The following is a 14,731-nucleotide window of genomic DNA, read 5'->3' on the forward strand; positions in this document are numbered from 1 at the left end:
TGGGCCGGTGACCCGTGGGTGCTGGGCCTGGGTGTCCGGAGCCTGTGCTCCGCAACGGGAGAGGCCACAACAGTGAGAGCCCCACACACCGCAAAAAAAAAAAAAGAAAAAAAAAGTAGGGGTGTGGAGGGCAGCTCCAACCTTCCTGTCCCACTCCTAACCCACTGAAAGGTGTGTCCCTGGAAACTGCCACTGGAGCTGGGCCTCTGCCTGGCTTGCTCTGGGGCAGCCACCTCAGCAATCTAAGGGCTCTCCAGGTTCTTCCCAGAATCCAGACTGGAATTTGCCGCTTCCTGCCCTAGGCCCTCAGCTCATGCACATGCCTTTCCCTGGCCACGGACTTTGCAGGGTCCTGGTGGCCAACATTCTCATCCCTGGAGAGCCCTGTGCTCCCTCTCTGAGCGCTCCCAGGCTCGAGTCTCCTCAGGTTTCCCCACCACTCCCCTGGCCTGCTCTGTGCCTGGTTATCCAAACTGTGACTCACTGGTGACACCAGGGTAAAGGGGGAAGTTACCCAGGACCACGAGGATGGCAACCCTGGAGAGTGGGAGTAAAAGTGTTCCCAGCCTGTCCGGCCCCTCCTGGCCCAGGAGGAAAGGCTCTATCCCACCCCATCCAGACCCCCGCCTCCCCCTGCTCCTCACCCAGCACCCACGCAGTGTAACTCAGGGGGTCAGCAGCCCAAGCAAGGTGGGGAGGGGTCGCTAAAGCACACGTCCCTTGGGCAGGTGACGTCTCGGGCAGAGGCTGCCAGGCCCTTACACACCTTGACCCAGTTCTGTGTGGCATCTCACCTTCTTGAGTTTCTTGGTTTTGACCTCCACCTCCTGCTGCAGGGACGTGTAGGTGCCCCGGAGCTCCATGGTCTCCTCGTCTCGGAGCATCATCTCCTGCTGCATTTCCCGTTCGCGGCGTTTCTAGGCCAAGGCAGGGCACAGGACTCAGTGGAGCAGCACGTACTGGGGAGCTCTGCCTATCATGGAACCTGGCTGCGTCATGACCACGGGCGCCAGAAGGCAGCAGGGAGCACCCCATGGCCCACATCCATTGCTCCCACCCCATCCTCAGTGGAGCCTCTCTGAACCTTCTTCTCAGCTCATATGGCCACGCTTTTGCCAAGGCACTGCCCCCCATGGAAGGAGACCTCAGCCCTAACAGCTGGGGCATTCCAGGGGTGTCAACCACGTATACCGATGCCCAGATACTGGCTTTCCAGCTGCCTCAGCCTCTCCCATGTAGTATCACAATTGATTGGTAAGACGAACAAACTGTGGTTCTTGATGATTTAGGACACAGTCCTGCAGTTGGCAAAGAATTCACACCTTTGTGGAAGGCCAAGGAATTAGTACCAGGTGCCTTACGGAGGCTGTCCTCATGGAGAGCCACCACCTGGGCAGTGGACCCATGGGATGCAGGGCAGCACGCCTTAGGTTCTCAGCGCTGTAATTCCAGGGATCCTGAGTCCATGATGGCTCACTGCCCTAAGCACCCACGTGCGACCTCAAGGCCATGTGCCCCCTCCCACCCAACCCAGGGACCTGAAGACCCCAGCCCTACCTGCTCGGCAATCTCCTGCCTCTTCAGTTCCAGCATCTTCTGCTGTTCATTGGTGTGATCCATGATGTTCCTGCCCCCGATGAGCAGCTTGCTCTCCATGGCCTGGGGACACAGAGGGGTGAAGAGATGGGCTTTGGGGCTTTTCAAAGGGCCACAGCAGCCCCAGCTTGAGAGGTCTGGCTTCTCTGTTTTGTGGTCCTTCCAGGAGGGGACAGAAGATGTGTCCCAGAAGGAGCCTCATGACCCTCAGCAAGAATGAAGTTTTCCCCTCCAGCCTCCTGGGCCCCAGCACAAGGCTCCCATTCTCAGCAGGACCATTAGGTGAGACAAAGAGAGGGAATCCCTCAGAGAATACAGGGCACCTGATCTGTTTGCTTTGGATATGGAAGCTTTGCTTTGGATATACGGAAGGCTGGTTCACCACGCTTGGGAAGGGAGTGAGGGTGGCAATCTAATCCTGGCAACAGGACCCAGCTGGTGTTAGGAGGCGGGGAGACACCGGATACAGTCACTGGGCAGCCCGGCCCTTTAGGTAGTAACTGGCTCCTGACTCAGGAAGGGGGTTCTCACACAGGCAGCAGGAAAGGCTCTAATCTTCAGCTGGAAAACAGAAGAAAAGCCAAAGGGAGAAGACTCTGTAGCACTAAGGGGCACATGGGGCCCCAGAAGCAGCATGAGCTTTGGAGATGGCCAGAAAGACTTGGGCTCTACCCACCAACTGCAAGGTCTCGGCCGAGTTATCTGTCACCTCTCACGTCCATAACCTTGGAGCCGTCTCTGCTCCGGGAAGGAAAAAGCCACAGCAAACATCTGCTGAGTGCTACCGTTACCCACCAGGTGTCTCTGTCCTCACCCCCAGAGAGACCCCAGGCGACAAGTAAAGAAACTGAGAGGAACTAGCCTCAGGCCATGCAGCTAGTTAACAGGGGTGAGATCTGAGCTCCACGCCAGTCTCCCCACTGAGCCCCTGCGCTATGTGCAGCACCCCCAGCCCAACCCAGCACTTGGCACAGACATTCCATAGGTGATGGTTGAATCTGAAGCTTAAATAATAAAGGACTAGGGGAAACTGTTTAAGTTGTGACTACATTAAAATGCATTTTCAGGGACTTCCCTGGTGGCGCAGTGGTTATGACTCCACCTCCCAACGCGGGGGACATGGGTTCGAGCCCTGGTCCGGGAGGATCCAACAGGCCACGGAGCAACTAAGCCCGTGCACCACAGCTACTGAGCCTGCGTTCTAGAGCCCGCGAGCCACAACTACTGAGCCCACGTGCTGCAACCACTGAAGCCCACGTGCCTAGAGCCCGTGCTCCGCAACAAGAGAAGCCACCGCAATGAGAAGCCCGCGCACCGCAACGAAGAGTAGCCCCCACTCGCTGCAACTAGAGAAAGCCCGCGCGCAGCAACAAAGACCCAAAGCAGCCAAAAATAAATAAATTAATTAATTTAAAAAAATGCATTTTCATTATTGCTAGTCAGAGGGTGCTGCCCAGGGCACGCCAGCTGTCCTCTGATTTCATCCCACGCCCCCTGGAAGGTTGAAATCACCTTGAGCCACTGACCTGCCTGAGGGCTCTCCAAGCAGGGTGTGCTGGCAGAATAGGGGAGCAGGGGGGTCCCTGTACCATCCGTCACGGAGGACAGAGCAGGACAGGGGTCGAAGGTTGCTTTCGTGGGGTCAGAGGTTGGGCTGTGTGAGGGTGACAGAGGACACGGAGTGAAGCAGGGCCAGTCAGAGCCGCCCCACGCAGCCTCAGAGGGAGCTGTTGCCAAGCAAGGCACCCTCCCCATGGCAGCGTAGCCAGGGCTGCACTAGCACCTCCCCCAGGCCCTGCTCCTGGCTACCATCTCACCATCCACCCACCTCCACAGCACAGACTCCTTCCCTCTCACGGTCACACTTGTCCACCCTTTGCATGAGTGACTCCTTAAATTGTGTGCCCCAGGCACCTTACCCGCCTCACCTGAGTCCCCGCCCTGCAGCTCACTCAGCCCCTTCATCTGGCCAGTCATTAAATCCCATCAAGCCTGTCTTCTGGGTACAGCTCACCTCCTTCCCTCCTTTTCATCCTCATCACAACGGCTCACTTCTCTGTGGTCCCCATGACTCACATGGACCATTGCCAAGATCTCCCCCCACCTCAGTTTCCCCTTCCAGCCCTCTCCACATGACACCCAAGGGGATCCGCCAACCACACAAGTCTGAACGTGCCTCTCCTCTGCTGCAAACTATTGAAAGGGCCTCCATTCCTTGCAGAATGAACCACAAAGTCTGTAGCAGTTACTGGCCCCGTGGGCTGGTCTCACCTACTCCCCACATGTGCTCTGTGCTCCAGCTTTGCCGAAAGAATCCCAGCCCCCTGAGTGGGCTGTGCCTTTTCACAAGACCAGGCTTCTCTCCCTGCTTCACATCCACCTGGAAAACGGCTATTTCCCCTGCGAGACACAGCTTGAGCATCTTGGGAAGTTTTCTCTGATTCCCTCAACTCTTCACATTTCCTCCCTTAGGCCTCCTCAATAGCTAGGACACTTTCCTACTATTTCCCCATATTGTCCCATCATTTGTTTACATCCTGTCTCCTCTGTGTGCTCCTTCGGGTCAGGAATCATGTCTTACTCGGATCTGAGTCTTGGGACTTAGCACAGTGCCTGGCACATAGTAAATGCTCAATATGTTTGATGAACAGAAAGGACTCCTTGGGGTAGCCTCAGAGAGGGGCTTCCAGGTCCTTTCTCTGGGCTCACTCATCCAGAGCAGAACTGGATCTTCACCTCAGCTTCTCCTTCAATTGGCCAACCCATGCGCTGGCTAAGGGGCAGAGAAGCAGGGTCTGGGCATCTGGGAAGCCTGGCAGGAGGGATGGGCTGGGTGTGAAGAGGGAGGAAGGAGGAAGCTTCCTTGTCCACAGAGGAAGCCCCCGACTGCTGCAGGCCATGGATAACTGATCCCTCTAACTGTAATGGCATTTGGGGGGAGCTGGTATCTGGCCTGGCCCCCCATTCGAGGACACACTTGCCCGCTCCAGCCCTGAGTCCTCACACTTCCCTTCGCGTGTTATGTGGCCCTAGTGTTCTTCACTTTTTGCCACCGAATAGAAAGACACTAGTTCTCAAAATAGGCTGCATATTAGAATCGCCTGGGGAGCTTTTGAAACTCCCAGTGCCAGGCCACATGGCAGGGTTATCTTGGTCCCTTCCCCTCACAACTGGCAATGAGAACTCCCAAGCCAGATGCTCTAGAGGAGACTCTAGTAAGGAAGACTCAGGGCGACAGCTGATGCCCTGCTTTTTCCTACCTGATGTAAAGACTGGGGATGAGGATGGAGAGAGAAGCACAGGGCAAGGCACCAAGAGAAAGAAAACCATCCTTTTCTTTGCACCTGCTATGTGCCAGGTGTCTCACACTTACTTCTGCCAGTAACCCTTTAGGCGTTGAGTCTCAAACTTTGATGTACATTAGAATCACCTGGGGGGCTTTTAAAAGGCTCAGTGCCCAGGCTACATCCCACTGCCAGTTAAACTGGAAATGGAGGGGGCAGGTGGTGAGGTCCAGGTAACGGTGGTTTTTAAAGGTTCCCAGGGGATTCCAGTGTGCAAATTTGGGAATCACTGCTTTTAGCAGCCCCCAGAATCAGCATTATCTGAGAACTTGTTAGAAATGCAGAATCTCAGGCCCTATGCAGACCTAGTGACTCAGCATCCGAGACCCCCCCAGGTGACTTGTGCAACATGTTTTAAGTGGCACACTATTAACACCATCATTTTTCTGCTGGAAGCTCAAAGAGGTTAAGTAATCCATCCAAGGTCACATCACAGCTGCTCAATTTAAATAGAGAATCCAGACCCAGGTCTGCCTGGCTCCAAAGCCCATGCTCTTCCTACTGCAGACAATGTGTGGTGTGCTTTAGGAAGCAGAACCTGCTAAAAGAAAAGCAACATCTTTCCAGCAAGAGGAAATCATGTCTGACTAATCTCCAAGAGTTCTTTCAGGGACAAAATAGATTATTTCAGTCCATGGGGAAGCCAGTGGCCAGAACTTTAGAGGTTAAAATGCTCCTGGCAAGGTCCTACATCAGAGGTTACTCAACGTTATATGGGGGAGGGGGTGAGGAGACAGAAAGGGGAGGGGGATGAGGGAAAGGAAACAAATAAACAGGCACCTCTCTAGGTGGAAAAATGTCCAAATGTTAAGTGGGGGTACTGACTTCCATCAGAAATCATGCAAGAAAGGGTGTACAGGTAAAATACCAACTTCACGGATGCCCCCAGATTCTTGCAGGTGGTAAAAAGCAGGAGAATTTCTAGGCCGTGTGAGCTGACCAAAAAATGGCAGATGAGCTTCAGTTCAGAGTTTTACATTTTGGGAAAAAGTAATCTTCACTCTACTCATTAAATGATAGCTGTGAGCGATCAGTTATAAACCAAAACAGAGGGAAAAGAGGGGGAGTAATTCTCTATTGTTCCCAGAAGATGTTGGCTTAATATGCTGCCACAGCTAAAACAAGCTAATAGCATCTGGCCAGGCACCATCACCAAGGCTTTTTGGAAACAAAACAAAAATCATTCTACCCTAATATAAAACTATGATGCAGCTGAATCTGGAGTACTGTGTGTAGTCCCTTGCTGCATCTCCGGGGACTTGAAGGAGAGAGAAGATCCAGAGAAGGGCAGCTAAAACCATGCAAGGGCTATTATAAGAGACTTAAAAAAAAATAGGACTCTTTAGTTGGCAAAGACAAAGAAAGGTTAAGAGGATGGACCTGGAAATTATACCATCAAAACAGGTGTGAAAAGGAAAGCTCCAGGCTTTTCCAATCAATCCCTGGTACAGAGAGTAAGAGCTTGTACCTTGAGTTTTAGAACAAAGAGAAGTTCTGTTTACAGAAGGCAATAAATTTATGGAATGTATTATCTCAGGGGTACTGGATTAAATACCTCACAGTTCATTAAAGGATTCTGGGGACACATTGTTAACCTTTTATTGTCTTTCTCCGCTTTCAGAAAAAAAAAAAAAAATGCACTAACATCAAATAACCACAGAAATAAAACAAAATGGGAAAAAATTCATGTATTCCTCCTCATAGCTAATTAATTAGCTTTTTTCCCCAGATTTTTCCATATGCACACATCATTTTTTCACATCTATAGACATGGTATAAATATGTTTATGTTCTGCTATTTCCATTTCATCAAATAGCTCAAGAATTTCCTGTTACTTCCATAAGGTTTATGATTATATGTTTAATGACTGCAAAATGTTTAGAGTGGATGATTTATAATATATTTAATTAACCCCCATTATAAGATATTTTGGTTGTTTGGTTAATGTTTACAATAAACACTCTTGTGCATATAAGTTTTTTGGCTGAGCAGCATGGCTTGTGGGATCTTAGTTCCCCGACCAAGGATTGAACCCAGGCCCTCGGCAGTGAGAGCACCGAGTCCTAACCACTGGACTGCCAGGGAATTCCCAATTTTTTGCTTTTTTAGAGACTTTCTTAGAAGGAAATTTCAGGAGTGGACAAAGGGTTATAAACATTTCGTATATCTTCGAACATATTGTCAAGTTACCTTTCTAAACCACTGCCAGCAATAAATAATGGAACCATTTTTATTACAATGTCATAGTCATGAAGTATGATTTTCAATTTTACTTAATAAGAGATATAAAATTGAGCCTCCCGTTTATTTTATATTCTCTATACCTTTGCGGTAGGCTTGCAAAGGTCTGATCTCTCCTTTTACAAAATGCTCCTTTATGCTTTTTTTTTTTTTTGGTGATTATAAAGTGTGGAGATGGAACTGATTCAAAACAATTCTTTGTTTGTTCGGCCCACACCTTCTCCAGCTGCCCACACCTAGCTCAGGAAACCCATTTGGACATTGTCAGGCAGAATTTCAGCTGCCAATCAGGCCTGGAATCTGATGTATCAGCCAAGACTACCAGGGCCTCCAAGTTCCAACCCTCCTCCCACTGCCACCCCCATGACATGATTCCCAGGACTGGTTTCTGGGCTGATTCTTGCTCATCAGGCTTCGTGTTAAACCTCCTTCTTGGACCTGGAAATCTCGCTTCAGGATGTCTCCTTCTGGCCGGGCCCTGGGCTCCATGAAGAGAGTTCCTGGACGATGCCTGACTGCCTGTATTACCCCATTCCATTTGTCCACTGCCCCCATGCTTCTCTGCCTAACCCTGCCCCGACACACATGTGATTTAAATGACAACCGAATGTGCCTTATCGGTTTCTCGCCAAGTCTTGCCCACCGGCCCAGCCCACACTGTCAGCCAAGCCTGCCTGACAGAACCTGCCTTGTGCTAGAAGACGGGGCTGGTCCTGGCACGAAATCTGGGGGTGGGTCCCAATCCAGGTGCAGGGCCTCAGTGCCCCCTTCTCCCCAGTCTCAGTTCATTGCTGCCTGTTTCATCCCCCCCCCCGCTCTGAAATATGTCATGCATGGCTGCAGTTCTTTGCTTAGAAACAGCTGTTTTACTTTTGCTTTTGCTTTTCCCCATTTCTCGGAGGATACCAGTGGCCGTCTCCTCCTTTTCCTCAGAGATCTCTGTCTTTAACTTTAGTCACCTAAGGAGGGCAGGGAGGGTCAGGGAGGCCTCAAATCCCTGGGCCCACTTCAGGCTGGGAGGGTACTAAGCAGAATATGGGGTTTCTAGTCCCCAGGAAAAGTTCCCTAGAGCTCTTAGCTGCCCCAGTTAATGCTGCCCTTGTGATGTCTCAGGGCAAGAGAGTCCAGGTGGGTGGGGCCTGTGGACAGGAGTGGGTTTGGTTCTACTGGTTCTAAATATGTCCATTGTAACTAGAAGGCCAGCAGAGGCTGTGGGGTGGAAAAGACAGGGCTGGGAGCTCCAAGGACACGGTCTGACTCTTGCAAGAGGGAAACGAATCACCGGATAACTAAGGTGACCTCAGGGAATCACCCCAACCCCCTTTGCTTTACAGATGACGGAACTGAGGCCCGGAGATGGAGAATTCTAAGCCTGGAGTTTCATAATTACGGAATCGGTATGTGTGTCTGCTCCTATATTGACTATGCACTCTCCAAATAATTTTCCAATTCGATTAGGGTCTTTGATTCCAGGTATGAGAGGCAGGTCAGCTGCTGTGACCATTAACAGCCAAGATCACCACAGGGACCATGTCAGCTTGCAGATACAGCTTGGGATATTCAGAGGCTCACCTTTTCCCATTCCAGGAGCAAGTGAAGTGCAAAACCAGGAGGAGAAAGGAGACCCCAGCACTCATTAAGTGCTGATCTGGAAAGCCAGAATGGAGACAGCCAGGCCCAGACAGCCACCCTTCTGAAGAGATATCATCAAGGATGATTTTACAGAGAAGCCAAACAGGCTCTGCGCTGCCACTGCCAGCTAATCTATGACATTCTGCAGGAGACAGGAGTCTCAGATGCAACTTGCCATGTGCCTGTGGCTGGGCTAGGTCCTTTTTGCATTAATCATCCTATTTCATCATCACAAGAACCTTATGAGATAACGAGTATGATCCCCGTTTGACGTAAAAGGAAACTAAGGCTCAGACAGGTGAAGTGACTTGCTTGGGGTTATGGAGCCAGTAAGCGGCAGAAATAGTATTTAAACAACAGCCTCCTAATTTCAAGTCCAGCGCCCTTTTTCTTGTTTCACAGCTTTCTCCTGGGTTCAGGCAGAGAGGTGCCTTGGAGAAAAGCAACGTTTAGTCTTAGCACCTTTGCCAACTCAGGAACCATCAGGAGAGCTCAGGGCACCATTTCTTTCTCTTCCAGATGAAACAGGCAGGGTTCTGCTGAAGATGCTTCTGCCTGTGTGAAGTTCTTATAGGGGCCTCTGAGATAAGTGGGATAGAGCTCTTAACTGTGTGTGTGTGGGGAGGTCGCCAGTAATACTAGGGTGCCCCAGAGAGGTTGAAACCCCAATGCTCACGGGAAGGGCCACCTCACAGGTTCCATGGTGGAAAGATGTAAAGGGCACTGGGCATGTCAGTCAGAGAACTTGAATCCTGGTACACACTCTACCATCCTATCTGCTAAGAAATCTAGGGCATCAGCTCCTGGACTTCAGTATTCTCATCTGTAAAATGGGGCAAATACCCACTAACCTTGCAGGTTTTGGGTAAGAATGGTGAGTTGCATAATAGATGTGGAACTACCTGGTAAATGATAATGTACAATCAAATGTCAGTGGTTACTTGCTGTTTCAGTACCTGATTGACATTTACCCACCACTCATCACAAAGAGCAAAACAAAATAACTACTGCAACAATCCTGGCTCCCACCTCTTAGGAAATACGGCCACGCCTACCATCACAGACCTGTTTCTCCTTTTGTGGCCACTAGTTATAGATCTCAAGGAACCAGCAGTAAGGGAAGAAGAAATGAAAGAGACAATGGTGAGGGGAAGAATAGTGCTATTTTCAGTGGTTCTCTGCCTTGGGGAACATAAATCAGGAAACCGCGTCTGAGTTTCCTGCCTTGAGTCTCCTTGGATGGCTCAAAAAACTACATAAATGGTCTTTAAAATGCTAGTAATTCTCTCATCAAGAAGAAGGAACAATTAGAGATCAGGAAACATATTGGCTGGGGAGTGAGGTAAGCTGGACTCTACTTCCAGCCTTGCCCTGGACAGGGTACGGATGCCCAGAAATGCTTCAGTCCACCCTGGAGACAAGCAGAAAGAAAAAAATCAGCCCATCTACTTGAGTAAGAAAACCATGAGCACTTCAGATCTGATCCTTACCTTGTCTTTCTCCCCTACTTCCCTCACTTATTTGTGTTGTGCTAAAGGGTTTCTCTCCAGCACCAGGGATGCAAACCCAGCCAGACAACAGAACGCAACAAAACCAGCAATGGATGAGACCTAAGGATCCATAAAGTACAGACTCAGTATTTTACAGATCCTGGGTCATTCAGCCTCCAGCTTCCAGGTAGTGCTTGGTCATTCCTCTCCAGCCCTCACTGCCCCTCATCCAGGCTGTCTCTCACCCTGGGTTCCTGACCCGCTGCTTCCAAGATGAATAGGCAAATGGTGCAGAAAGCAAGGAATCATCTACTGATCATTTCTTACAGTCCCTGGGAGGGGAAGTGACTTGTCCAAAGTCACAGGATTACCAATAATTGGGTATCATTAAGAATTATTATCAACTCTGGATTCCCCTCAATTATTCATTTAAGCCAATCTTCCAACCATGTATTAACACATTTCTTTTATATATTTTTCTCCTTTAAAAATTCTAGATTTGTTTTTGTTTAATTAACAAAGTAATATATGCTTGTTGTAAAAACACTATAAAGTGAAAAATAAAAGCCCCCTTCCTATTAAAATCCCTAGAGATAACCATTATTGGTGAGTTCTTGTGATTCATTCCAGAAACTTAAACAATTTAAAGACAAAGTTATCCCTATCTACTGATTTGTATTCTTGGTCATAGTGTTAAAAAAGACTTGTCGATTATATGAACGAACGGCTCTAGGCTGAGGTCAGAGGCTGGGGGTTTGCATCATGTGGAAGGACAGAGCTGAGTTAAGCATCTCAGCAGAAAATTGCTCCCACCGGGGCCTATCAGCCAGGGATCTGGCATGAAGCCTTCCTTTCTGAGTTGGTGATACAGTGTGGAGGGGAAGATCGTCGGCTTTGGAGTCAAGCAGACATAGGCTCATATGCTGGTGCTAACACTTCACAGGCATGTGACCTTGGATTGTTCCCTCGTTGTTACTGTGCCTTAGTATCCTCATTTGTCACATGGAGATTAAAACATTACTACCTCATGGTGCTATTGTGAAGACTGAATAAAACAATGCGAGAGTACAGCGAGTACTTGGTGTTAAACATGCACTAAAGAAATGGTAGCTACCGTTATTATTCCAATTGTTGTTGTTATTATTCTGCTGGCTCACTTGAAGAAAGGAGAAAGCCTTTAGGTCCATTACCTACCACCGCAGAAACAGTTCAACCCAGGGCCTGGCACCCCTCAGTTAAGTACATCTGAGAGGAAAAGGAGACAACTAGAAAGTAAGTCTTCAGTCTGACCAGGATTTAATGCCCAGGAATTCCTCGGGGTATTAAAAATTCTAGATATACTCCAAAGCACCGGTACAGGTGCCCTATAAGCTCTGAGCACGGGAGTCTGCCCTGTGCAGCTCCCATGTCTGAAGGGCTGGATTGGTGGGAAGCGAGACCATTTTCCTATTTACTCAGGCTACCTGATGCAGCAGCTCTCAGGCCCAGCTGGCCCCAGAAGTGCCCCAGACTGGCTAGGGACAGCAGGCTGGCAGGGCACAGATGGGAGGGGGTACCCTTCTCCCGCTGAATTCCAGGCCCTTCCTCCTAGTCCTCAGAGCACAATGAGAACATTATCACAGCCACTTCATCCAATCTTGCGCTATCCGGGGGCTGGAGATGACTAAGGGCAATATGATAATACACTCCGCCAGCCAACACACAGCAAGAGACACCCAACACTGGACCCAAAGGCCTGCTGAGCCCCAACATAACTTGAATCCCAGAACCTCTGATGCAAATGTATTAGTCTTAAAACGCTTCCGGCAGGTCCAATCTTTATATTACCAAATGCCCCCAGCTCATGGAAATTCTGTTAACTGACCACACCCACCAGGGAGACGAAGGAATGAAAGTTACTGCTCCCAACAGTGCCAAGAGGCCATGGACTCTGACCTAGATACCAGACCCAGCCTGGAGCTCTGGTCACTTGCTATGGTGAGGCTTCTTCTCTTAAGGATCATGGAGGACTCAGCTGGGATGGAGGTGCGGGTGCACACAGTTCCCCGACGACCCGGCCCTGTAAGTCTCAGAGTGTCTGGCATGGGGCTGGTGTCCTCGGGGACATGTGGAAGGAACCAGGCCAGTTTTGGGATTGTAGACGCTCCCCAGATTATTGGGGAGTCTCTAGAGACTGGACACAGCCCTACGTGGAGACTATAACCTCAAGATCAGGAGAGTGGAACGACACTATTTCACTCTCTCCTCCAGAGCATTTTCTCTCCCAGTTGGGGTTTCTTCTCCCCAGAAACACTGCTGTCCACCCCTTACGCGCTCTCTCTCCTTCTTTCTTCCCGACTCTGTGACTCCATTTCTCTTTCCCCTCTTCACTGTCCCCCTCTACTTCTTTCCTGTCTTTCCTCCCATTTTCTTCTATTTTCTGCTTCTCATTGTCTTTCTCTAATTGGCCATGATAGAGAGCTGGAAATATCTCTATTATTGGTTGATCTCCTACATTAACATTTAAATCCTGTCACCTTAATTTTCAAAAAGATGAACCGAACATTTTATATTTTGCTTTAAAAAATACTGCTTTTACTAGTTTTAACAATTAAGGACTTTGAAGAGGAGGGGACTTTAAAGATCACCTAGTTCAATGGCTTTGCTGGTACCTGAATCCCTTTAGAGCAACTGTGACATTCAGTTTCTCCTCGGACACTTCCACGGATTGGAGCCCGTTATCTCTAGAAGCAGATCAAGTCTAACTATTAAGAAGTTCTTTACATTGAGCTTAACCTGCTCCCGTAACTCCCACTCCCTGGTTACCAGGATAATCGAGGATACAAAAACAGTGCAATCAGCAGAAGGGCAGTGAGGTACATCCTGAGTTCAAAGTATGGGGTAGATGAGTTGGCTGTTAGGTTCTCCTATCTCTTGCTTAGGCAGGCGAGATTGATGACATATATTACAGCCAGACTCTGGTAGGCCTTGAATGCCAGACTAAAATGTGATGTGTTTAACATATCAGGAAGGTAGTCAAGTGAAAACATCCATTAAGCAGTCGAAGGTAACAGTAATAAAGTTATTATTTACGAACACTTACATGCCAGGAACTGTGCAAAGTGCTTTAATGTCGATTATCATCCTCTCAATAGAACTATGACATAGGTACTGTTACTATCCCATTTTATAGATGAGGAAACTGAGGTCTCAGAACCAGTAAATCACTAAACCCAGGCCTGCCTGACTCTGATATCCATGCTCTGAAAACAGCACTCTACAAAAAAAGGTCAGCAAAGACGTGGAAAGGAGACCTTGATTTGGGAGTCACTTACATAAAGGGAGAGAGGGTCCAGAACAGAGGGCCAGGGGGCTCATTTGAGCCTTCTTCTACAGATGAGCCCCCAAACTCCACTTCCAGTCCTGCGCTTGCTTCTAAACTCCGCTGCTCCACCTCCTGCTGCCTACGGGACTCTTGTCACCTTAAATTCAACACGTTTACACCAGCTCCTGTCATTTTCCACCACCTCCCCAGCAACCAGCTCCCAGCCCAATATTCTTGATTCTTTAAGCATAAAAGAGGATCCAAGTTTGTGTCAAACCAACCTGGGCTCAACTAGATTTGCCATATACAAACCATAAGGCCTTGGGCAAGTCATAAATCCTCAGTTTTCTCATGTATAAAATGGGAACAGTAATAACACCTTTCATGGAAGGTGCTTGTAGGGATTACATGAGATAATTTGTATACAATATATGGTATGGGGCTTGGCTTGTGGCAAGTGTTAAGTAAATGGCATTATTCTTGCAATTATTGTTGTTTCTTGGGCTCGAAACTCCTCTAGCATAACTGTTTACGGTTAATGCCAATGCTGAGAAACGGGAGGAAGAAGAGGGAACCACAAATAGTAAAAATTCAATGTGGTCTGTACTTTCTGTAGTGACCTCATCCCTCTGGCTTTGCGGGCAGTTTCTGCAGGGTCTCTTTCCCATACCCGCCACAGAGAGAGGTGGGCTGTAGCCAAGCAGCGCCCCGCCCCCTCCCTCCAGACCTACTTACTTGGGGATCAACAAGCAGTGCTGCTGTTTCTACCTCTTCCAGTCCCCCTGTCAGTTCCAGCCTGCATATTGTCTCATCTGCAGCCCTTGCCTCCCCTACATACTCTTCTTTCCCTCTAAAGATCTAGAATCAAAGCTTTAGAAATCATCTAGCCCGAGCCCACAAAAACTTAAGCTCAAAATTACAACAGTCATTAAAAAATGTTCCGGGGCTTCCCTGGTGGCGCAGTGGTTGAGAGTCCGCCTGCTGATGCAGGGCACATGGGTTCGTGCCCCGGTCCTGGAAGATCCCACATGCCGCGGAGCGGCTGGGCCCGTGAGCCATGGCCGCTGAGCCTGCGCGTCCGGAGCCTGTGCTCCGCAACGGGAGAGGCCACAGCGGTGAGAGG

At 49.2% G+C, this 14,731-nt stretch overlaps 1 protein-coding gene across 1 annotated transcript in view; it reads right to left on the reverse strand.

The window, feature by feature from the left end:
- Positions 1-14,731, reverse strand: part of KIF3C (kinesin family member 3C) — a 36,169-nt gene that overhangs the window by 15,565 nt on the left and 5,873 nt on the right. Inside the window, exons 2-3 of the mRNA XM_007470794.1 lie at positions 1,558-1,659; positions 795-917 (exon numbers count right to left, since the gene is read on the reverse strand). Of these exons, the coding sequence (XP_007470856.1) occupies positions 795-917; positions 1,558-1,659 (225 nt within the window). The remainder of the gene's footprint in view (positions 1-794; positions 918-1,557; positions 1,660-14,731) is intronic.

This window comes from Lipotes vexillifer, unplaced genomic scaffold, assembly GCF_000442215.2.
Source record: "Lipotes vexillifer unplaced genomic scaffold, Lipotes_vexillifer_v1.1 scaffold717, whole genome shotgun sequence".
NCBI lineage: Eukaryota > Metazoa > Chordata > Mammalia > Artiodactyla > Lipotidae > Lipotes > Lipotes vexillifer.